We start from the raw sequence: 26,226 nt of genomic DNA, 5'->3' as shown, positions 1-26,226 counted from the left end.
TCCCTAGAGTAAGGATTCTTTTTTTTTTTTAAAAGATTTTATTTATTTATTTGATAGAGATTACAAGTATTCAGAGAGAGGGGAAAGCAGGCTCCCCGCTGAACATAGAGCCCGATGCAGGGCTCGATCCCAGGACCCTGAGACCATGACCTGAGCCGAAGGCAGAGGCTTAACCCACTGAGCCACCCAGGTGCCCCTAGAGTAAGGATTATTAACTAGATTTCTAACTTAAGAATTAGTCTTCATCTTGATCCTGTGGCAACCTGTCCTTCTAAAACGATATCCTGTTCTACAGAACTTACATGAATCAGAAGTTCGGATTTTGTTTTCCAGATGAGTATAGTGTGAGTTGTTCTCAAGGGGGAAAAGAATGGGAAAAACAACTAGAAGAGACTTGCAAAAATATATTTTATCATTAATATTCTTGAGTGTTTCATGCCTTCAAATAGTCTCCACCAAAGTTATACTGTCATGTTTTGAAAATCTGGTTTCCTAAGGAAAACTATACCTGGTTCTATGAAGATTATGAAAATAATAGTCCGTGCTAAGTGCTATGTGGTGTTCATTTAAACTTCACAACAATCACATGAAGTATATACATTTCATAGGTGAAGAAAATGAAGGACAGCAAATGTTTAAGTTCTCAAACCTAGACTAGGGCTCCCTCACTCTTAATTTGCATGATACCCATCTATCCTAATAGAGAAGAGCCAAGAGAAGGCATGTGGCAACATTTTTTTTTTAAATACATCATTGTTTACTCAAAATCTTTGTTCTCAAATTCTAGGATCCATCAAAAGTACACATATTTTAATGCAGACTCCCAGGCCTTGGCACTGACTTAGAGAAAATCTCTGAGAGAAGGACTCCAGCCAGGCATGTTTATTTTAACCACTGCTTACGAGTCACAGGCAGGTGACACTAAGCCAGTTGGCTGTAAGCATAGTGACAAATGTCGCACCTGTGACAGCTTGTTTTCCAAAGTTGGCCACAACCGTATCTTCCATCACACACAAACTATGCCAGTTTCTAGAATCTCTCCACTCCCCTTTCAAGAGGTGGATTCTATGCCCCATACCTTTGAAACTGGGTGGGTTTTTGTGATTAGTCAACCAATAGTTATAGTGGGAGTGATGCTATGTGACTTCCAGGGCTAGGTCAAAAAGACCATTCAGCTTCTGGTTTTGCTAGCTAGAACACTCACTCACTCTTGGAACCCAGCCACCAGGTGGAGAGAAAGCCAAAGCTGCTCCAGGGAGAGGCCCACTAAGAGAGAGACTAATAGCCAGCACCAGCTTCGCCAGCTATGTGAGCCATCTTGGAAGTGGATCGAGGCCCAGTCAGGCTGCCCAGGCTGACACAGCACAGCACGGAGCAAAGATGTGCCTTCCTGCCAAGCCCTGCCCAAACTGAAGATTCAAGAGCTCAGTAACTGACTGTTGTTGCTTTAAACAGTATGAGCTGGTTTGTTAAGCAACAATAGCACACTTTTAACCTAATAGTTACTCTGCCTTTCTTCTTATTAGGGTGAATTCTCCTGGAAAATATTCTGAAAGCATCCTTGTCCAATGTCATTTATTTTCTCAGATTCTTCTAATCACGAAGCCACTTATTTCAGACTCTTGGTTATGTGAGGTTCTCATTATTACCTCTGAGGCTTGGTTTCTCATCTCAAAAGCACTGGTAATAAGAGAACTTACCTCATGAGCTTTATAGTTAGTGGAGACAATCCATGTAATCATTTAGCACTGTGCCAAGCACAAAATAACTCTTACTATTTTTATTAGGTTTCTTGCATTCATAGTCTCCATTTCTTTAATGCAATGTGTCTACAAATATATACACACACATATATACACACACAGACACAATATACATACATATATAGACACATACATACATATATATACAGATACTATATGTATATATATAGAGAGAGAGACACATAATTTTTCTTTTTTTCTTGTAGTCCAATGCCATTTTATGGGCTATTTCCTGTATCTGACATGCTCTTCCCTACCAGGTCAGTTAGAGTCTTATTAATCCTTGAGGGCAACTCTTCTCCTTTGGGAAGGACTTTTCTGACTTCTCAATCAACTAATGCCTGGGCTCTGGGCTCCAAAAGCGCCTTGGAGGAACCTCTACTACAGCCCTTAACACACTGGGTTAATAAATAAATTAATTCGTTGTCTCTCTTCTCTGTTGGACTGGAAAGCAGTCAGTGTTGTCTCTGCATTCTCACCCACCAACACAGCACCTGGCACATCCTTACTCAATCTACTATGTGTCCTCTGCTAGGAAACACTGTGGTCAAGCAGTTAAGGGGTCCATGTTTTGAGAGACTTCCTCGGGGTCAAAACAGCTCCATTTTCTCCAGGATAATCTTGGAAAAAGCTAGTTGGCATTTCTGAGCCTCATTTGTAGAGATATCTTCTTAAGATTGCTATGAAATAAAATAATGCCTGCGAAAAGCCTATCCCAGAGCAAGCAAGCAGTGACAAATGTGACAAAATGCTTCTCCAACAATCCCATTTTCAAGCACCGCCACTCTAATCTTCTTTTAGGGCCCTGCGTGCCATGGGTAATCCCTCTCTCAGGGATTTCTCTGGGCTTTCTAATCCTGTCCTCGGTCATTCCTCCAGCTAGCAGCTCTGCGTTCAGAAGCCAATTCCCTGCCTCCCAACTCTCTCCAGATCCTTTCTCTCAGCCTTCTCTGGGCTTAAGGAGCCCGATTTACATGAAATTTAAAAATCAAAATTTAAATATCATAACTCTATGACTAGGGTTTCCCTGGATAAATTCCGAGATCCCCATTCAGGACTATGGCTACTGAGTTTCAATCTTCCACCTCCCTTTGAGGAAGGAGCCCCGGCTCCACTTAACCGGAGTCGTTCCCCGCTGTGGCCCGCGCGCAACGTAGAAACGTTGAATGAACGAACAAATGAACGGATGAATGAATGGGCTGCGCCCGCCGCCGGGCCTCTGTTACGTCGCCCACTGGCGCAGGCGTGGCCGCGGTAAAAGGCCTGTGGGGCGCCGGCCGCGTAATCCCACCGTCGCGCGGCGGGCTCGGCCACGAGCGCCGGAGCTCCGCGCCGCCTCGCGCCTCCTCCCTCAAGTCCCTGCCCCGCTGGGGCTCGTCACTTCCGCCAACCCCAGGCCGGGGCTGGGGCGGGGGAGGGGGCCAGGTCCTAGAGAAGCCCGCCCGCGCCCGAGCAGGGACTACATTTCCCAAGGGGCCTCGGCGGCGGCGGCGGCGGCGGCGGCGGCGGGCGCGGCAACGTCCCCCGGAAGTGGAGCTCTGGACTTCCACTCGTGCGTGAGGCGAGCGGAGCCAGAGTCGAGACCAGAGGCCGAAGTCGGGATCTGACAAGATGGCCGGGCTGCCCCGCAGGATTATCAAGGTAACCGCCCAGGCCAACCCCCGGCTCTGCGCTCTGCTCTTGACCGCTCGGCGGACCCGGCGGCGCGGCTCCTCGCTTCCTCAGGCCCGCGGCCCGCGTTGGGAGGCCCCAGGCCAGCGCGGAGAGGGTCTGGCCGTGTCGGCTAGGGAAGTCAGGCTCTGGGGAGGGGGCTCCGGAGAGACTTCCGGCCGCGGTGGGGCAACGGGGCGGCGGGGACCGGGGGCTTCCCGTTGGCCGCCCAGCGGGCGGGGAAGGCCTGGCTTGCACCCTGGCGGAGGGTGGGGCCGCGGGGTTGCGGGGCTTTAGTCTTGGGCGCGGGCCCGCGCGGGCCTCCGCGGCCTCAGACCACCCGGGAGGAGGCCGCGGGCGCGCGCGAATCGCGGCGGGGCCCGGACTCCGGGCGGGAGTTGTGGCCGGTCGTAGGTCCTCGGCCCTGGAGCCTCCTCTCGGGCCGGGCGTGAGCGCGGGGGTGCGGAAGCCCCGGGTTCAGAATGAATGAACCAGGAGAGTGAGGCCGGGCGGGGCCCTGAGCCCCGGGAGGCGGCTCCGGGAGGGCCGCGCGTCCTGCCGCCGTAGGCACATGTTCGCCGCAGGCTGCCGGGGTCCGGAGACTTGGGGCTGCGCTCCCTGCTGCCTTCGCTTTCGTGATCTCCTCTCTTCTAAATAGGTTTCCGCTCGTTATCTGTGTGAAGTGATTTTACTCTGGTTGGCAAACTCTTTGAGAGCGGTTTCTGCTCAAGAGGAAATAGTTTAACACAACATTGGGGGAGCGGCAGAGCATGTTAGGGGGACTTGGTGAAATACTTTGCTTCTCGATTTTATGCACTTTAATGTTTAAACTGTTCTCGGCTCTTTATGAGTACTATACTTTGGCAAATATATGTGGAACTATGAAAAATGGACATACTGGTTTTGTAAATTTTTTATGTAATATCAGGTCCTCAGACGTGCGGTATTTCTTGCAGTACATAAAAACAGAACCTTGAAATTTCTTGTCGTTTTTAATGAAGATTTTAGTTGAACCTCTGTGTTGCTTAATAAGCGAGTTAAAGTGACTAAATTGCAGCATCATTTCCTTGATATAACCTGGTGAACGTGTATTTAATCTAGCTTGTTCTAAAGTTTGGGGGGAGATGCATAAAAGTCCAAGGTCTTTTAATGGGTGATGTATTGTGCCGTGCTTTCTGCAGCTTACATATACTTGAGTTGGGCAGATGTCTCTGACCTAGAGTTGCGTGATTTGGAGAAATAAGACTTTTTATAAGGTAGAAATTCTTAGAAATTAGAGAAGTAGCGTAGATTGTCATTGCGTGCTGCAGTCTAATGTGAACTTTCATAGTGCAAAATTTATTGTATTAAGGATTTGTCTCAGACTTTGTCCAAGGCAGTTAAATTGCTGTATGCGTTGAATGGTCCTTACAATGTGGTTTTCCTCATATGACCCCAGTCATGTTTATTGAAGCCTCAGTTGAAAATGAGACATGGGGGCTCTAGACGTACACCAGATGTCTTCAAATTTTTGTTTCCTGTATTCAGGTTATTTATTGACCACATAATACAAATTGACATTCTTAATAATTCTCCAAAATACGTAATGAAATAGGTTTAACATTTTTTCCAGTTTTGCTTGATTCTGGACATCATGTGCAGTAATATGAAAGCCTTGGATGAACAAATAATCCTGTGAAACTTTGTTTAGTAAAGCTACAGAAATGTTTCATGGCAGTGATTTGAAGTCCTCATAATTCAGTTTTGGCACACAATTTAGTTTACACTAGGTATTTCATTTTAGTATTTTAACCAAGACAGTGATAATTTGTAAATATGGTCTTAATTTTACAGTATATTGTTGATAGCACTTCTTTGATAAAAAGGAGACTTCATTTGGGTTTTATCTTGGAAAAGTTAGGTGGTTTTACTTTAATGTTTATACTTAAGTTAACTGTTTTCTCCAGTCCCTAGGAAATATTACAAGACTATAATGTGTTTTCTAGTGCTATTCTTGAATTATGTATATTTTCCCATAATCCGTGAAAAAAAATTTTTTAAAGATTATTTGAGAGAATGTGTGTGGATTGAGTGGGGGTGGGGAGGGACAGAGGGAGAGACTCTCAGGCAATTTCCCCACAGAGTACGGAGTCCCAGGCTGGGCTGGTTCCTAAGACCCAAAAGATCACCTGAGCCGAAACCAAGAGTTGGACGTTCAACTGACTGAGCAACCCACCCAAAATGTTTGTTTTTTAATCAAATTTTTTTTTGGAATAGGTGGTGGTGGTGGTGCTGGGTAGGCAGCTGTGCTGTCCTGAATTGAACGAACACACCTCTTTCATTGGACAGCTATTGATAGGATGCTGTTCACTGCCAACTGGTCATTATTTGCATTTGCAGAAAAATTTTTTAAGGCTTTATTTTTTATTTTTTAAAGATTTTTATTTGTTTATTCGACAGAGATCACAAGTAGGCAGAGAGGCAGGCAGAGAGAGGGGGAAGCAGGCTCCCTGCTGTGCAGAGAGCCCAATCTGAGCCTTGATCCCAGGACCCTGAGATCATGACCTGAGCTGAAGGCAGAGGCTTAACCCACCAAGCCACCCAGGTGCCCCTTAAGGTTTTATTTTTATTTTTTTTAACAGTTTTATTTTATTTGACACAGAGAGAGATCACAAGTAGGCAGAGAGGCAGGCAGAGAGAGAGAGGAGGAAGCAGACTCCTTGCTGAGCAGAGAGCCCAATGGGGGGCTTGATCCCAGGACCCTGGGATCATGACCTGAGCCAAAGGCAGACGCTTTAACCCACTGAGCCACCCAGGCGCCCAAGGTTTTATTTTTAAGTAATCTCTACACCCAGTGTGGGACTTGAATCCACAACCCCGACATCAAGAATTGCATACTCTACCGACAGAGCCAGCCAGGTGCTCCTGCCTTTATGAAAGTCTTACATCATTTGATACTTGTAGCTCTTGATCTTGTGAAGTAGACTACCTTACATAGTCTAGAAACCCATTCAGATGACTTTCCTAAATTCTTAAAACTGGCAAGGGACAGAACTCAGATCTTGGCCAGGTGTGACCTTTCCCTGCTTCTTGTTATGAAATGACAATGTGTGTAAATATACTTTGATAACTATGAATAACTATACAAATATAAAATGATTTTTTTGAATTTCTATTCACTCATTTACTGTCTCACTCAGATTCCCATATACAATCCACTAGCAAATCCCCTAGGGCGTCAGCTTTCAAAATATATCCTTAATCAGCAACATTTACCTGTCTCTCTGAAACCACTCTTCAGTTCCATCATTTGTTGCCTAGCCTACTGTATTAGTCTCCTAATACAGCAGTCTCCTAATACAGCTGCTCCTAAGCAGCAGCTAGTGTTACTTTTTAAAAATACAGATCATGTCACTCCCATGAACTGTACAAAGGTTCTCCATCACACTTAGAATACAATCTTGACTTTTTCTCCTGTAGTTACAAGGCCTTCCTTGAATCTGCTTGCCTCTGTGGTCATCTCCTGCATGTCTGTCCTTGGGTCACTCTTCTGCAACCACATTGTTGCTTTGCTCTGTCTGAAGAATAAGAGGCTAAGTTTGTTCCAGTGACAGGGCTTTCCTTCTGTTTACTGCATTGCTTGTTTTGGCATATCGTTTAGTTCTTGGCTCACACGTCATCCTCAGAGAAGTCTACCTCAGTTATCCCAAAACAGTTTTCCTCTTCCCCTCCCTTATAGTTCTTCTTCATTCCCATATTTCCTCCTCTTCTTTCTGTAGCATTTAAAAGTATTTGAAGTTACATTATTTACTCTTTATCTCTGCTCCTACTAAAGCTCCACAAAAGCAGGGATTCTTAGATGACTTGGGCATTGCTCTAATACCCAGAGGATGTAATGGGCACTGAAATAATGAATGAATGAGTGTGCTTCAATCTCTGGAAGAAAGTTTTTAGCAGAGTTATTCTGTATCATAATTTGATATTGTTATTGCTTAGATTCTGTCTAAATCATTGAGCTAAAAGTTAATTTCTGAGCTAGAAGTTAATCTCTAATTCGCTAAAAAATAAATCAGTTTTTTATTTTGTCTAATAGGAAGTACCCGAGTGCAGCGTTTGAAAGGTTCTACTGGGTACATAGAGAAAGTTACTCTCTCATCTGCCCTTCAGCATTCCAGGTGCCTGCCAGACAATCATTATTTTTATTGTGTATTCTTCCAGAAAGACCAGAGAGATTTAGTATGTATGTATTAGGCCTAGTCCCCTCCTCCCAATGCAGATACCTTAATCTCCTCCCCCATTTTATCTTTGAGGTGACTCATTTTTTTAGAGGGGTTCTTTGTGAAACTGTGCTATTAGACCTTAATTTAACTGATTGCTTATTGCTGACTTTTAGATTATCTCCAAAATTTGCTGTGCAAACAGTGCTGTGATTAATGTAGTCCTACAGTTAGTAGTATTTTACACACATGGTGAATTATACTGAATTTTGACAGTTCTGTGTTTTACTGAGAACTTTAAGAATTTGCTTTTTTCTCTCTTCTCCTCGGCCAGAGCTCTTTTTAGTCTTTAAAAGTGACTGAGCAGTTACAGCTTAAAATCATGCAAGTTAAAAGATTACTAGGGGTGCCTGGGTGGCTCAGTCGGTTAAATGTCTGCCTTCGGCTCAGGTCGTGATCTCAGGGTCTTGGGATCAAGCCCCCCCATCGGGCTTCCTGCTCAACAGAGTCTGCTTCTCCCTCTCTTTCTCTGACCCTCCTCCCGGCTTGACTTGTTCATCCTCCCCCACCCCCCATTAAAAAAAAAAAAGATAACTAAAATAAGAGATCCTTCCTAATCTGTTCCTCATAAAGAAATAGAGTTACTTTGGGAGCAGATAAATCAGATCTGTAATTATGGCCTTAGTCTTCTCAAAGTTAATCACAAAGATGGTAAAATACAGCCTAAAGAATAGTAGTTAACTTACTCAAGGAGTTGACTTATTTGATTAAAACCTGGCAAACCAACCTATTCAGATTAGATTTTCACCAGTCTTTCCTAGAATTTATTTTTCTGTTTGGTGAGGTTTAGTCAGATTCTTAAAAACTTAATATGGTCTGACTCTGCATTGAACTTGAGTTCTATATACTTTTTACTTTAATAATTTTGATTCTTAAAAATACAGATATTTCTTTTTTCCTATCACTATTTAAAAGCCATTCATTTGATATCTGTTCTAGTACATATGGTAGTTTTTAGTGAGAAAAGTCAGATAACTGGCCCTGTTTTTGAGCCTTCAAAGTCTGACTGATAATTTTTTTTTCCATTTAAAAAAAGGCATGAAAGTCTAACATGATGAGGATGGACTTGTTATATGTAATTAAAACATCCTTAGGAAACTGATAAACTCTTACAGTAAAATCTTGACCAGAAACAGTATGGTGCTTGGCTCTTTTGGTTGTCCCAGTTTAAGAATTTTCTGTTAAGAATTTTCAGGGGCACCTGGATGGCTCAGTTGGTTAAGCGGCTGACTCGATCTTGGCTCAGGTCATGATCTTAGGGTTCTGAGATCAAGCCCTGCTGCCAGCTCTGTGCTCAGTGGGGAGTCTGCTTGACATTCTGTCTCTCTCTCTCCCCCTCCCTCCCTTCATGGTCTGTTTCTCTCTCAATAAATAAATCTTTTTAAAAAAATTTTTGACCGGGATGCCTGGGTGGCTCAGTCAGTTAAGCTGCTCCCTTTGGCTCAGTTCATGATCACAGGGTCCTGGGATTGAGTTCTGCATCGGGCTCCTTGCTCTTTGGGGAGCTTGCTTCTCTCTCTCCCCTGCCTGCCACTCTGTCTGCTTGTGCACGCTCTCTCTCTCTCTCTCTCTGACAGATAAATAAATAAAATCTTAAAAAAAAATTTTTTTTTGACCATTCTAGGATAATAAACCATATTTTTTGTATATGATTTCTTGGGTTTCAGGTTCTTGACAAGCTTATTTGTGAATCTTCTTGGTCTCGGTGGATTCCAAGTTAAGAATCCCTGGACTGCTTTTGGTAGTGATTAAATTTTCAGGTTGTAAGGATACTTTTTAATTTACTGCCTGTTGTTTTGATTATGAAATGTGGGCTTAATTGAAAGTAAATTAAAAATAGCAGTTGAGTGTTACTTTTTAAGCTTCTCTATTTCAAGCATTTTCTTTTGTCGAGGTTGATTGACTTTCACAATAGAAATTGAGTTTTGTCAAAATAGCTCGCACTTTTGTCTACCATGCTAAGTAATTATGACATCAGAAATACTATGCTTTTGCTTTGTGGAAGTTCTAAACTTTTTTCACAGTTTGACCACTTATAGCTATAGAGTTTTACCTAAGAGGATGCCCATCGTTTTCCTTCTCTGATGAGTTTGTAGGCCAGAGAAGTTAGATGACTAGGATTCTGCTGAAAGTTGGTAACTTTGCTTTTTTCCCTATATCCCATAGGATGGTTTACTTGAGTGTAAATGGTTTTAAGAAGCAATTAAGTTGTACTACAGATTCAGGTAGTACGGATTGTGAACATACATTTAAATCTGTTATTGTGACTTATGAATGTGTATGCATTAGAGAAATAAATAATCAGAAACAGGGGAATGAGGAGACCACCCACTAGGGGTTTTGGGCATTACAATTGTAGTCATCAATTTTGATGTAGCTGCCTAATTTTTATATAATTTTACTTTATAAAAACAAAATAGATCTGAAAGGCATACTATGTGTAGTAATTTTATATCAAGAAATATTCCTTTGTATGAAAGATGTGTTGGACTGGTATTTTATTACACAGTTGAAATTTTCTTTGCAAATGTATATGAAGGACATCAGCATGGATATGTAAATTAGGAGATGGAGTAATAAGGAATTAGTTAACTTCTCCTGAAATCTTAGCAACTTCTAAAAATGTTTCCTACATGAAGTATTTTTTGTTTTGTTTTTAAATGCTAAGTAGTTATCTTTAATTTGTGGATTAGATAGGATGTAGGATCACCATAGTCTGAAAACTGGCGCTAGCATCTCTGGTAGCAGAAACCATTATTGTATAATTGAAAGAACTAGATAACTGGTAAAGAGCCCTCAGAATCAATAGAGAGACTTCTCTATTAGCTATTCTTTTTTAAGAGCTGTAGTGTGATATAGCTTAGAGGTATAACACTAATAGATATCACACTATTCAGGGTATTTTGTTTTTTTTTTTAAATCCTGGTTGTAGCTATTCTAGAATCCCTTAAGGGTACCTAGGGATACATAAAAATCAAAATTTTTATTATTCTGATTTGGCCTACAACTCAGATATTTCTAACTGATTAGGATTTAGCTATAATTTAAATGATTTTATTTTATTTATTGATAAATAATCTCTGTACCCAACATGGGGCTTGTGGAGCTGGAACTCACGACCTTGAGATCAAAGAGTCACATGCCCTGCTGAGTGATCTAGCTAAGGGCTCTTAAGTGCTTTTAGATATTGTTTTCAGAATCTAATGTTGACATATTTTGCTTTTTGGCTAATCTGTTCAGATTTCCAAACTCCCTTAGTTTTCATTATGTCTCTATCAGTAATTTGGTCTGTTTTGGGCAAATCTGTTTTTATTTTCAAAGTCTTTACAGTCTAGTGACTAAAGGCATTGTAGTCAGGAAAATACTAGAAAGAAGTATAACAGTTGTTATCTTTGTGTCTTGAGACTATGGGTGCCTTTATTTACAACTTTTGAAGATTTTTAAAAATAATTTATACTAAGGAAAATGTTATTCCCATAAAGTCTTTGTGTTCTTATCACAATTGGAATTACCATCCCCTTCCCCTCTTACTATAGGGCAGGGACACAGATGATGTACTCAGCTAGTAAGAGCCCAAGGCCAAATTTCATTCTTCTGTGAAATTGTGATTTTTCTGCCTTTTTAATATCCCTTCTTTTTTTTTTTTTTAATCCATTCTTGAGACATTTTCAGTTCAGATAAATGGACATTTACTGGATGCATAATATGTATTTAGCACTAAGCCAGGTGAATAAAAAAATGAATGCATCACTATCTAATGGAAAACTCAGTCATGAAACAAGAAATTAAATTGAGGTGTGTTATGAGAAAAGATACACATGGGATTTACCATAGACTGAGGATGAAGGAAAGTAAGGATGAAAGAATTTTTTAAAAATTTTATTTATTTATTTGACACAGAGAGAGAGAGATCACAAGTAGGCAGAGTGGCAGGCGGTGGTGGAGGGGGGGTGGGAAGCAGGCTCCCTGCTGTGCAGAGAGCCTGATGCGGGGCTTGAACCCAGGACCCTGGGATCATGACCTGAGCTGAAGGCAGATGCTTAACCTACTGAGGCACTCGGGCACTCCAAGAGAATGTTTTTAAAGTTGAAGGAGGGAGGGGTGCCTGGGTGGCTCATTTGGTTAAGTGTCTGCCTTTGACTCAGGTCACAATTCCAGGGTCCTGGAATGGAGCCTGGCATTGGGGTCCCTGCTCCATGGGGAGCCTGCATCTTCTTCTACTCCCCCTGCTTGTGTTCTTTCTCTTCTCTGTCAAATAAATACATAAAATCTTTAAAAGGTAAAGTTGAAGGAGGGAGAGTGAGTTTTGGGTAGATGGAATAGCAGGTTTGAAAGATGGAAGGAGAAAAAGCAGAAGAGGAGTACACAAAAGTATACCATATTCCAGGAATCTAGTATGTGTGATGGATAGTGTCTTAAGTAATTTTTAGGGTCCCATTAAGAAGTATTAGTGTCTAATTACTAAGTTTAGTGAGTTGGAATCAGCTGTTGGCGAAGAATTTTGAATTGTTAAGTTCAGACTTAGTGTATGAATCATTCACCAGAGTGTAGTGTGACAACTGTTCTGAAGTGAGATTGGTCATACAGTTTTTACTGTGTAAGACAGACCTCTTTTATTGAACACTTACTATGTGCTAGATACTGTTCTAAGCATGTTACATGCATTAATTTACTTAATTCTAACAGCAGGCCCATGATATGAATATTAGTTTAAACCCTGAATTACAGATACGGAAACCTGCACAGAGGGGTTAAGTGGTTGGTGGAGCTGTGATACGAACTTAGGCAATCTAAATCTATGCATCACAGGTGCTGTAGATGAAATGCACCAGAGCTTCTCTGCCCCTGGATAATAAGTGGCAGTGTTTGTATTTTATATTTTATCATTTGGGCAAATGAAGTGGAAAAACATGTTCATTGCAAGATCTAAGTGCTTAGCTTTCGTGTTTTTATTTATTTATTTATTTGACAGAGATCACAAGTAGGCAGAGAGGCAGGCAGAGAGAGAGAAGCAGGCTCCCCACTGAGCAGAGAGCCCGATGTGGTGCTCCATCCCAGGATCCTGGGATCATGACCCGAGCTGAAGGCAGAGGCTTAACCCACTGAGCCACCCAGGTGTCCCAGCTTTCGTGTTTTTCATCAAAGTCTCTTTATTTATAGTTGAATTAGAGGCTTTTGCACAAGTGAGTCCCTATTTAGTAATAGTTTCACTTAAGATGGGATGACTTTGGTCTGGGGTGATATATTCCTCTCTTGCCCTCCTGGATCCTTTTACTTGGAGAAGTTTGGGGTTTGGGTGAGAAGGAACTAAAGAGCAGCTATTCGTCTTTCATTGTATGTTAATAAAAATAATTAATAAAGAAATCACATAGCCAGTACCTTCTCATACATAGAGAGCAAAGGCATCAGTGGGAACACTGAAGACATGACAGACAGTCCAGGATGGGGAGACCCATCAAGATTGGTTTAGGGAGAGAGATTTTTAGAGATTTTTAGATTTTTGAGCTAAATTTTGAAGGGTGAGTAGAAAAGTGAGGTGTCGGGGGTGGGGAGTTGGGAGTAGGATGTCATTCCAGGTTACACATATCAACTCCAAGAAGATACTTGAGCAGTGCTAAAGCTGTAACATGAGTCAGCACTTCTTTGCTTGGACCATAGGCACTTTAAAGGCAGTCTTAATTTAAAAAAGTTTTTTTTTTTCTTCCAAAATGTAGTTTATGAATGGGTCTTCATTTTGAAAATTCAGTTAATACACTAAGTATATTATATACCCAAATAATTAAGTAATATGATTTTTCCCCTTCATTTTCTTTTGCTATTTCGGTCTTCTGTTCATAAAGTGGCTAACATCTTACTGAATATGGAAGGAAAACCTAAATGCTTCATTTATTTTTTTGAAATATAAATCATATACCATAAGATTCATCTATTTAAAATGTACAGTTCAGTGGGTTTTAAAAGTTTACAAAGTTGTGCAGCCATCACCACTATAATTCCAGTACATTTTCATCATCCCGAAAAGAAATCCTATACCCATTAGTAGTCACTGTCCACCCTCTTAGTTCCTCAACCCTTGAGAACTGCTTATTTTTCTGTCTCTCTGGTTTTGTCTGTTTGGGATTTTTCTTATAAATGTAATCATATAATACATGACTTTTGTGTCTGGCGTCTTTCACTTAGTGTGTTTTCAAGGTTCACATTTTAGCATGTATTGGTACTTCATTCCCTTTAAAATTTCTTAGCTGAAGTTTTCTGAGTAAATAACTTCTAAGAAATGACAGTGCTGAAGCATAGTGGTACTTTTATAAGGTAAATAATCTGTATTGGTTCCCCAAAACTAGTTATATTTGAAACCTACTTTGCTTTAGAACATTTAAGAAATATTCTTCAGCCTTGTGAGCCATTATTTAAAAAAAAAAAAAAAAGTCAGTGGTAGTAAATCTTTTTTTTTTTTTTCCCCCCTCGTGGTAGTAAATCTTTATCTTTGAAGATTAGACTTGATTGCTAGACACTGAGAAAATTAAGCTAATGCTGGTGAATAATGTTAAGGATCAGCCCTGACTTTTATTCTTATCTCAAAGATTAAGAAACTTTGTGACCTTGGCCAAGTCACTCACTTACCCTGGGCCTCAGTTATTTCTAATTTGTATTTGAAAACTCGATGATTATATGATCCCTTTGGGCAGAATTTGGAACAGTGAGAAAAAAACCCATGTCGCATAATCTTGGAACTGATTTTCCCTTTTGGCTTTTAAACTGGCTCTTAAGCAATTTAAAAAAACCAAAAACCAAATAACAAAACCCACAAAGGCTGGAGTAGTTAGCAGTATTCTAAAATAAATGTATAGTTTTCCAGTATAACTGGTAGGTAGGCCTGTATCCTATCAGCTTTGACAGTTTCAAAACCTTTAAATGTATATTATGTCCTGAGGTTCAGACCTTGAGCCTTTTCTCATTATATAGTCTTATGAACACCTTTATTTACTTTTACCTGGTTTTGGTCCACATTGATCAGTGATTCCAAAATTTAGTGCTGAATTTCAGGTCTCCAAATGCCTCTTTTTTTCTTCACTTAGATGTCTTACTGACATTTTTAAATCAACTTTTTTTTTTTTAACAATAGAATGTATTTTGCTATCTCCCCTCATGTGTGTCAACACTTTTAGTGTTTCTTCCTTGTTATGTCAACATTAACCCAGTTGTCTGAGATTTATTCCTCCTCTTCCCTCCCAGTGTTTCTCTTCCACATTGAGTTTGCTAGTAAGCCCAGGATGGATTCAGCCTCAGGAATGTTTCTGACTTTTCTTAACCCATTCCCGTCTTCTCCTTCCAGTTGTCTTTGTATCTGGGCCCTTACTCATCCTCTCCTGATTGATTTTGCAATAATCTCAGAACTCATCTCTGTCTTCACTTACTGCCCACCTGTATCCCTCTCTCCCCATCCATCACATTATTCTAAAACATTGATGTGATCATGTGGCGCTCCACTGTATATAGGGTAAGGTTCAGACTTTTAAAACTTGGCATACAAGCTGTTCTTTTCATCTTATTTCATTGACATCTCTTCCTGTTTCCTATTTCTTTCTTTCTTTTTTTTTTTTTAAGATTTTATTTATTTGACAGAGAGAGAGAGACACCACAAGTAGGCAGAGAGGCAGGCAGAGAGAGAGGGGGAAGCAGGCTCCCTGCTGAGCAGTGAGCAGAGAGCCCATGTGGGGCTCGATCCCAGGACCCTGAGATAATGACCTGAGCTGAAGGCAGAGGCTTAACCCACTGAGCCACCCAGGCACCCATTTCCCATTTCTTATATAACTTCTGATAGTGATACTGCTTACCAGCCAAAATGATGTATTTTCCAACTTCCGAATTATGCCATGTTTGCAGGGAAGCAGCCCTCTTCAAACATGATGGTCCAGCATTCTGTGTTTTGGATTTGTTTCCTCTACTCTCCTGCGAAAATCTTGACAGTAGTCATCTTGTTTATGTTCTTTTTTTCTCTTTTTAATATTTAATTAATTAATTAATTTGAGAGGGAGAAAGAACAAGAGAGTGCACGAGCCAGGGGAGAGGGAGAAGCAGACTCCCCGCTGAGCAAGGAGCCCAACACAGGATTGATCCTAGGACCCTGAGATCATGACCTGAGGTGAAGGCAGATGCCCAACCTACTGAGCCACCCAGGTGCCCCTCTTGTTTATGTTCTTAATAACAAATAGGTGGTGGTTTAGAATTAGAACTACTATTTTCTGTTATTTTACAGGTTCCATGAAAAGAAAATCAGGGATAAAATTTAAGTAATTTGCTTTTTTTTTTTTTTTAATTTTATTTGAGAGAGGGAGCACACCTTTGAGAGAGAGAGAGAGAGAGCATGAAGGGGCTCACAAGGTAGGGAGGGCCAGAAAGAGAGGGAGCATGCATACTTAGAACTTGCTGAGTAGATCTGAAGTGTCCTTGCAACAAAAAAAAATCACAATGGAAAGTAACAGATAAAAGTTTGTGGTATTATTATTAACTGTCACATATGAAATATGGGCAGTAACATAAGTCTGTGGTATTATTATTAACTTTCACATCTGCTACATCAGGTATACAGAATGTGTAACTGTATAACGTATAACTGAAAGATTTTACTTTTTGATCAGTATCTTACCTTTTCCTCCACCTAACAGTGTTCTACTTTGTTTGTTTGTTTGTTTTTAAAGATTCCATGCATAAGTGAGATCATGCATATTTGTCTTTCTGTGTTTGGCTTACTTAGCATAATTTCCTTGTTGTGAATGGCAGGATTTCCTAATTTTTTAAAGCAGATGAAGAAATATTTTAATTTGCTCTTTGTAACTGTTGGAAAATAAAATATTTGGCACTGCCTGGGTCAAAGTTTTGAGTACCATATATACTTTAAAAAAGTCTATAGACCCTTGCTCTGATGGTTCACACGCACATATGTACTAGCCTTTGTGTTTTCTACTGCTTAATTGATAATAGTGGATTAACCATAACGGGGCTATAAACAAAGGTGTTGGAGAATTCCAGTGCTGGCTTCCTTCATTTTAAGGGTTACTTTAGCATATTTTCCTGTGATAGGATGCAGCAGGACCCTGACAACCAAGATCCCAGTCCTAGTCGGTGAGCAGGCTTTTGATACCTGTGCGCCACAGGTGTGTATTAAAAAATGCAGCTATTTAGGTCTCCTGTCAATGAAAAAAGAAAGTAAAACTAGCATATGTTCTCTCTTAGGAGTAATCAAGTTACAGCAGTTTTAATACTTTTAGAGTGTGCGCCCATGTGCACACGCGCGCGCACACACACACACACACTCCAAAATGTTGCTTTATTTCTTGAGTTGAATCATCAGGCCAATTATGGTTATGATTTATGTATGTTAGTTTCTTAAAGGTTACAAGTATTAGTATGTTGAATATCTGCTTTGTTCTTTATACTGATTGTATAGACAGTTCCTCTGTGTATGGCAGACTGAAAAAAATAATTCTTTCTGGTTGGTATATATGAGCCACTTTTATATCATAAAGTCAGTGATACAGCTTCTGTTAGAAAATTGAAATATCTTGAAAAAATGTGATTAGTTGCAAAGTATAGAAATGTTACCCATTCCCCTCAATATCAAGAGCCTTATTCTTATCTCTGAAGAAAGCTTTATCATGGGAGTGAGAAGGATTGAGAAGGGATATTTGTATCTTCAGGCAGGGAGATCCCAGGGATTGTCCCCTTCCTTAATCGTGTTTTCTGTTGGTTACCTTTCTCTTTAGAATCATTTGACTCCCATGTATGTGAAAGTGTTGCCTCAAAGTATTACCTAAGCTGTGTGCAAAATTGCTGGACCCTGTATCTTCTGTCAGGGGTACTGGAGAAGTGCGGTTTGGGAGAAGTTGGTTTGGGAGAAGTTAGTTTGGGAGAAGGTGGTTGGGAATCTCAAAAATCTTCCCAGATTATGAAATTCTCTTTGGGTCATTCACACTTGGAATGTGAGCATATTATCAAATAGTTCTCTGAAGAGCATCTAGCTGTAGTCTGCTGCATTGTAAAGTGAGGAAGGGTGGATCTCAGTTGGCATAGTGTTGGTCCTGATACCTGTGAAACTTATATATGAATACCAGTAAAACCACTTTTTAAAAAAATGGAAGTATTTTTGACAGTGTGTTATATTAGTTTCAGATGTCACAACATAGTGAATTGGACAGGTTTATAGCTTATGCTATGCTCACAAGAGCTAGCATTATTATAGTACTGTTGACTATATTCGCTATGCTGTACCTTTTATTCCCATGACTGACTCATTCCATAACTGGAAGCCTATATTTCCCATTCCTCTTCACCCATTTTGCTCATCCCCATCACTTTATTCTTGTATTTATGGGTCTGTTTCTGCTTTTTGTTTTGCTTTTTAAATTCCACATGAGTGAAATTATATGGTATTTGTCTGATTTCACTTAACATTATGCCCTTTAGGTTGATCCATGTTGTCTCAAATGGCAAGATCTCATCCTTTTTTTGTAACTGAGTAGTATTCCAGTACATACACACACACAGACACACGCCATATTCTCTATCCATTCATCTGTTGATGGACACTTGGGTTGCTTTCATATCTTGGCTATTTTATTTAATGCTGCAGTAAACATAGGGATGTATATATCTTTTTGAATTACTGTTTTTGAGTAAGCCACCCTTTGAATCCTGAATTTGATTATTTGATTTTAGTTGCTAGATATGGGCATTGTGCCTTCTACTTGTTCAAGTGGAAAGATTCCCAGACATCTAGGGACCTGAGGTGCATGCATGGGCACCTTCTGGGTTTGGCATTTCCTTAACTGGCATAACTGCCCTTCTCCTTCCCAGCTGTCCTTTTATCCTTTGCAGAGTGAAGGGCAGTGAGGTTTGGGGTAGCACTAGCTTCTGGTACTAGTACTAGTAGCAGCTAGGCTTGTCCTTACTGTGGCAATTCTGTGAACATTTGGGAGCTGTCACATATATAAAGTTGTTTGGTGGGTGACTGAAAGGGTGAAAAGAGATCTTTAAAGTATTGTGGAGGTAGAATAGGAAGCAGCTACCACTTCCAGGTTTGGGAAGAAAACAGAGAAAAGATAGAGGTTATTAAAATTGAGGAACTTGGGATGCAGAGCCCCATCGGGGATGCAGAACTCAAGGGAGTCCCACCCTCTCTGCAGGCACACATGGCGATTTAAGCTGGTGCTGTCAGTGTGGGGTAAACTGCAGATTGAGTGAATGTGCTGCAGGCTGTTGGGTGATGCTCACAGGCACCTCAGACAGACAAGAAACCTCGAATAGGCAAGATCTCTCTTGTAGTTCCCCTTCAGCGCTTCTCATCTGCAGAGTTTAGTGCTCAGTCCCTGGCAAAGCGGCAGTGTGGTTTGCAGAGTCCCACCTCCGGAATTACAAAGTATAGAAGGATAAGTGAGAGACCATTACCTTCCTTGTGACACAGATACAAATTTCCCGGTGTAGAGGTTTCAGAGAGAGAAAGCTGCCTGACCTAGCTCAGCCCATGATAGATAGGGAAGAGCAAAAAGCCCTGAAGATGTGGCAGTGTTGGGCTTGACTTCAGTCCTGCAGAATTAGGGATTTTGAGATCTTTTAAAAATGTTTTTGTTTTGACTAGGCTTAGGGTAAGGGAACCGCTCCCCCCCATACACACCATTTGTCACGATTTTTTTTTTTTTAAAGTAAGTAACATATAAATTCCTTTGTTCCAAATGATTTGAATTTTCCTCCCTCTTTTTTGAACCAGTGCTCAAATCTCAGGACAGACAAGAACTGTGTGTATTCAAACTAGGGTGTTAGAGAAGAAAGTAGGCTTAGAGAAAGTGCCAGAGGATCCAGGCAAGTGGTACCTTGGGGGTTCACTCTTGCCCCTATCCTTGGTGACTGCCTCAACTCTGAGGACACTTCTTCATATACTATTAGAACAAATTAAGAAACATTTTCAATTTTTAGCTCAGATACACCTTACAGTTACAACTCCGTCACTGACCTAACGGGAGCGTATTGATGTAAAGCACTGCTGGAGACTGAGGAGTCCAGGTACCAGCTCGTTAAGTATAAAAGAGCCCTTGACTGCAGTGAGCGTCTAGTCCACTAGTCCAGGTGTTCTGCCACTTGTGTTACCTTTCCGGAGGTGGATCTGAGGCTTAACTGAAACAACGTACGTGAACATCCAGGTCAGTTTTAAGGATTAATTCTTGTGTCATCCCTACACCTTGAAGTTCTAGCTAAATTTATCTAGCTTTCTAATTCATTAGCTTCTGAAAAAGTCCTGCCCGGGGTTTTGCCATTTATGAATGTCTTGAGGTTTTCTTTTTTTAAAGATTTTATTTATTTATTTGACAGACAGAGATCACAGGTAGGCAGAGAGGCAGGCAGAGAGAGAGGAGGAAGCAGGCTCCCCGCTGAGCAGAGAGCCCCGGTGCCGGGCTTGATCCCAGGACCCTGATATCATGACCTGAGCCGAAGGCAGAGGCTTTAACCCACTGAGCCACCCAGGCGCCCCTTGAGGTTTTCTTTTGTCTGTGGTTCTGGGATTGTATATGCTTTTAACCCAAACACACAGTTCAGCCCTTTAAGCAGTTTCCATAAAGAGTCCACTATGTAGTTGCAAGCATTTTGCAAGTTTACGGATGTTTATTGGAGAGTTAAGAGTATAGCAGCTAATGGTCATAAGCTCAGGTGAATGGGGGTCTTGTCTACACAAATTAAGACCCACTTCCTGCCCTCGGTAAGCTCAAGACACACACTAGGCTTTTTCCCCCCTCTTTTAAATAAATTCTTTTAAGGTGTAATCTACATACAAGTAATGCAGCCATTTTAAGTGTATCATTTACATTTTGACAATAACTATGAAACCACCATCTTGTTAAGATTTGGAATATTCCATCCCAGCACTGTTTATACTGTTTTGAAGTGTGTGTTTTCACTTATGTAGAAGGGTGTTTTTTTGTACTGTTACACATTACCTTTACAACATCTTTTTCTCTTAGGCTTTGGTGTGATCATTATTTCTGGAGCTGTACTTTTGAACATATTCACAGTTTTTTCTTGGGATAAATTCAAAGACATGAAATTTTAAGGGGTGGGTTAACTTGTAATCCCACCAACCATGATTATGAGAGCCAGTTTTCTCCATAACAGTAAATAGCATTATTTTTTTTTTTTAGTCTTTGTCTTTTCTGAGTTTTAAGGGTTGTCTTGAAAGTGAGACATTGTCACTTTCAAAATAGGGTTACTTTCACAATACTTATTCTGTTTCCGTGGGTGATTTTATTTAAAAACATTTTTTTCTTGCATTTTTGGGTAAGTGGTACTTGGACATGTTACAAAATTCAGCAAAAAGTTATTCAGCTGAAGTGTCTCCCACCTCTCAACCATCTAGTCATTTTCCTCAAGGAAACCACTAAGTTGGATCATTTACATCTGTTATTTTATAATTTTGTAAGCTTTTATAATCTTTTTTTGAAATTTTATTATTTTTGTTTAGTTAGAGTTTTACATCATATCATATTAGTTCATACTGCTAGCAGGCCCTAAGTCCAGCATTTATATTATGTTGTTGCAGAGACTCTGGCTGTCCCACATGAAGAGGCTGAATTTGACCCAGTACTATTGTACACAGATGCTCTCTCATATGTCAGCCTCAGTATGTAAATTTGTGCTTATTTCAGTTATATTAAAATCTCAGTTGTATGGGTCATTTCTTGGTCTGGCTCAGTGGCACAGGATAAAATAATCATCTAAAATTACAGAAAAATAAAATATCTACTGAGCTATATACTCCATCCAGATGGATCTCTTAAGATTATTTAACTTTCGGGGCACCTGGGTAGCTCAGTCAGTTAAGCATCTGTCTTTGGCTCAGGTCATGATCTCAGGGCCCTGGGTCCAAGTCCCACGTGGGGGCTCCCTGCTTGGCTGGGGAGTCCGCATCTCCCTCTGCCTCTGCTTCCCCTCCAGTTTGTGCTCTCTTTCTCTATTTTCTACTCTCTCAAATAAATAAAATCTTAAAAAAAAATTTAACTTTCAAACCGGACTGATAATGTGTAAAATATTAAAAATCTCGAAAGTACTCAAGAAAATGAGATTAATTTCAAATTCTTCCAAAAACCTTGAAGTAGAAGACTGAATTTTTAATATGTCAGCCAGTTCTTATTAGCAAATGATCATTATTTTTTTTAATTATTATTTTTTTAAACATATAATATATTTTTATCCACAGGGGTACAGGTCTGTGAATCGCCAGGTTTACACATTTCACAACACTCACCATAGCACATACCCTCCCCAATGTCCATAACCCCACCCCCCCCAACCCCCCTCCCTCCATCAACCCTCAGTTTGTTTTGTGAGATTAAGAGTCACTTATGGTTTGTCTCCCTCCCAATCCCATCTTGTTTCGCAAATGATCATTATTAAACTTGAGAAAAATGATTATTAGATTATCAAAGCTAGTAAAGGGGCAAAAGAAACTTAAGCTTGATATTCTGGTGCTTAGCATTTGGTCCTTTAAGTGCATAACTTGTAAGGAGAATAGCAAGGGTAAAGCTTTTGAGCAGAAGTATGAAATAGTTCATGTTGGGTTTTAAACTTTAAAAAAAAATTCTTTTTTTTTTCCCGATATTCTTGCCATTTATGGCCACTATCTGGCTCCTTAAAACCTTGAGCCTACCATTTTTGGAAGTTCTTGAATCCTCCTTTACCCTTTCTGTATTTTTCTTTCCGTAGTAGTTAGGTCTGTTCATTCAAGCACGTATGGAATGTGACAGTCTGTGGTGCTCAGTATTGAGGCTGCAGACACTACACCTGGACCCTGACCTATAGGGACTAGTGTAGCCTGGGGAGTTAGACTGTAGGGGGTAGATAGCTTTCTGCAGAAGGTGCACCCCTACCGCCCAATAATACTCTTAGCCAGTTGCATTTACTCAGTTGCTTACCTCTTAAGTGACAATCAACTTCTCAAAATGGTAGAAATGCTGCTTTGTGGGCAAAATAATGTTTAGTATCTTAAATGTCTTAGATCTACTTCCTAATTCTGAAGAGCAAAAAGATTTTGGGTATGTGGAGCTTGTGTGAGTTCTGTGTGGCAGGAGCACAGAATGTGGGGGGTTGGCTTTCTGGGCTCGACTTGCAGCTGTGCCAAGTACTAGCTTGTACAGCCCACTTGACCTCTACTTCATCTGTTTAATACACTAATCTAGTTCTAAGGTGGTTGGGAGGGTTGTAGTGCAGAGAAGAGAGCTTACCATAATACAGTGAGCCTTATAATGTTATTACTGTTTTCTGATTTTGCAAAGATGCGGCTTCACTGTAAATCTGGAAAAAATGAATTCCTTCTCAGTGTAAGTGTACTTGCGTTCATCATTTATGCATTAGTCCCACAAAATGGATAACCTTAAACATAACCATCTGTAATGGGGGATAGTTTTTTTTTTTTTTTTTAAGCATAGTGGATGCCCATTTACCAACAGTGGGTAGGAAAATGGGATGTTTGGGGTCAGTAATCTGATTTTATTGAAATTCTCATTTTGATTTTATTAGAATTACCATATAATAAGTTTTCCATGAGTTAAACAGTAATGAAGTTGATTTGTATTGCTGCTAAACTGAAGTTTTATTCTTGAATCCAAAGTATTTGGGATCTTGGGCTGTACAACTTCAGGGGGTGCCATTCATATAGACTGTGATGTGAATGGGCCTTTCTTGGAGTGGTGCAGTATGGCAGCCTTGTTAAAGGGTGCTTATTTGGGGGGACACAGGATCCCTAATATCTGATTGTTTCCTAGTTTGTCTCAGTGTTTAGTGTGCAGTATTTTTTCTTCTTGTGGTTTGGATTTTGGACAGAATTATGTCAGTGGCACAAATGGATTGAGAATGCAAATCTGGTTTAACTGTAACTTGTTTTTGTTTCCCTCACTGAAAATTTAATCTGCTCTGCTTCTGTCTTGTCTGTTAATATAAGCAAAGGCCTTTCTTATTAGTGAAGACCACAGGCATTTAGCGCTTAAATTTTGTTTTGATTACCACATTTGAAACCTGAAGTAACTAGTGATCAAGGATTGGATAAGTAATGCATGGTAGTTGTACCAGAGAAGCCACTAGCTTGGAGACCAGTAAAAGTGCCTATTTATGCCACATAGTTGTGCGAGGAATATTGATTAATTTACGTGTAAAACAACCAGGGAAGTGGGGTAGACTGACACAGTAATTGAAAAAAATGTAAAAATATTAAACTGTTTTTAAAAAGGGCTTTTGTCTTTATCGGAATAAATATAAACATACTAAGATGTTAACCAGATTTTGTTTATTAGGAGTATAGCTATTTAAGTGAGTATAGCTATTTAAGTCAACATTGTATTTTTCGTTAATGAGCAGGTGGGAAAGAATTGGGGGATAAAAGCAGGTACCATTAGCAACAAATTTCTTTAGATATTAAGTATTGGCATGGATGCTGGGGATACAGTCCATAATACCTCTTCCCTCAATAGGGCGAAACAGTGAGCAGTAATAACAGTGTTAAAGAGTATTATAGGGGTGCCTAGGTGGTGCACCTGGTTAAGCACCCTGCTCTTGGTTTTAGCTCACGTCGTGATCTCAGGGTCTTGAGATTGAGCCCTGTGTCTCGAGCTCTGCGCTAAGCACAGCCTGCTTGGGACTCTCTTCCCCCTCTTCCTCTCCCCCCTGCTTTTTCTCAAATACAATAAATCTTTAAAAAAATAAGAGTATTATAAAAGGGGACATTTTAGCAGAAGGGAGCATAAAACAGTAAGATTTAACCCATTTCAATGTTAAAATACTTAGTTTTAGTGTTAGAGGGAATCTTTTGAAATGTTGGAGGGACTAAATTTTAGAAGTTGGGGAGGTTAAGTGAATTTGTGTGATTGTATAACAAATTGGTACAGTTAAGATTGGGATTAAATAGAGATGTCTTAGCTCCAGGTTTTTTCCCTAGGAGGTATACCAGACTGTTTAGTTAGAAGTTAGCTCTTTCAGTGTGAAATTTGCTCCCTCTTTAAAGGCAGTTAAAGTAGATAGTTCTTTGACAGAGAGGTTAGCCTGCTCTCCTTTGATCTCATTTAATCCCAAAGAGATACTTTGCTTCTCAACCTTTTCATCTCCCCAACCCCAGGTCTATTAACTCTTTCCTTTTCTTCACTTTCTTTTCTATCTAGGTTAAGCTTTGTATTTTTAGCAAGCAATGGAGTTCAACTTTGGCTAGTTTAAGTAGAAATAGTATTATTGAGTTACAGGCATCTCACATAATCTTCAGGGGTGCCAAAGAAAGAGGCATTCAGGAAACAAGGCTCAGAATCACAACATGGTGGAGACTTTACTGCTGGCATTGTGTGCCTCGTACTCTGCAGTTCGACTGCTAATGCCAAGTACAGAATTCCGCACTAGAACCTCTTCTGTAGTAGAGGTAACTACTGCTATTATCTCCAGAATGGATCCTTCTGTTGTATTTTACCTTTGATGCACAGGTTTTGACTGAACCTAAATCTCACACATGCTTAGGAGAGAGTTAGGAAATTTCTCAAGACTAAAGCTTCTGTTGAGGGAGGTGGGGATCTATAAAGGTTGGGGGTATTATTCCCCAACAAGGCTGTTCAGCCTGTCAGGTGGTCTAAAGGAATGATGAACACCCATTATGAACCTAATTTTTCTTATGCCACCGACATAATCCTATGTGACTATGGATAACTTTTTCTGTTTTCAAACAACAGTTACTTCAAACTTTCACATTCTTAAGCTCCCAATTCCAGCATTATACTAAGGAAGGGAAGGTATGAATGAATGGTGGAATTTTACTATTGTTTTATTGTAGACAAATGTGTAGATGAATGGCTGAAATTAACACGTAAAGGCCTTGAAATGAATTATCAACTTCAACCACTTGAAATTTTAAGAAAGAAACCCACAGTCTAGATGATTTCTAACTTAAATGCTGAATTTTTTTAAAAGTACAAGTTTACTGGTTTTTGCTAAGGCATCAATCATAATTTTAGTTTTCACTATAAAGAAACAGGCATTTAAAAAATTGCCTATTTTCATTCAGGATGAATACAGAAGACCTTTCCTCCCTCACCTACTAAGTTATATACTTCTTCCCAGAATCTGAAGCATTCAGGTTTTTAAAAAATGCTTTTTGATGGGTTTGCTAATGGTGCCTTTAAGGACCTTATTACAGCAGCAATCTCAGTGAAGTGTTACTAAGCTAGATAGTCTCTCTTCATTCAGAGTTCCAAGACATCATTCCTAAGACACAGAATTCATTAAGACCAAAGGACTGTTACATTATTTAGATCAGTAAAGGCATATATTAAATTTTTGAGCTGGTGCTAAAGAAAGTCCAGGCAACGAAGTGTTTATATTATCCATCAAATCAGAAACTAAGAAAAAATGGAGATGTTAACTTTCATGAGTGATGCCAGTATTTAGAAATCTTTCAAAAAACAAAAAGATGGAGATGTAAAGTTATCTTCCCAGAAAACTTTTGAAATGTCTTTAGAAATAAGCAAGAACATAATGTGCTCCCA

At 40.1% G+C, this 26,226-nt stretch overlaps 1 protein-coding gene across 1 annotated transcript in view; it reads left to right on the top strand.

Annotated features, from left to right (window-relative positions):
* The first annotated feature begins 3,262 nt into the window (after window positions 1-3,262).
* Window positions 3,263-26,226, top strand: part of UBE2N (ubiquitin conjugating enzyme E2 N) — a 35,385-nt gene continuing 12,421 nt past the window's right edge. Inside the window, exon 1 of the mRNA XM_032874218.1 lies at window positions 3,263-3,404. Coding sequence (XP_032730109.1) covers window positions 3,375-3,404 — 30 coding nt within the window. The 5' untranslated portion in view covers window positions 3,263-3,374. The remainder of the gene's footprint in view (window positions 3,405-26,226) is intronic.

The sequence above is a fragment of the Lontra canadensis genome, unplaced genomic scaffold (genome assembly GCF_010015895.1).
Source record: "Lontra canadensis isolate GAN:19392208 unplaced genomic scaffold, GSC_riverotter_1.0 scaffold52, whole genome shotgun sequence".
In the NCBI taxonomy this organism is placed as follows: domain Eukaryota; kingdom Metazoa; phylum Chordata; class Mammalia; order Carnivora; family Mustelidae; genus Lontra; species Lontra canadensis.
The sequence above is the reverse complement of the archived record's forward strand: the minus strand, read 5'-3'. Positions and strand labels throughout refer to the sequence as shown.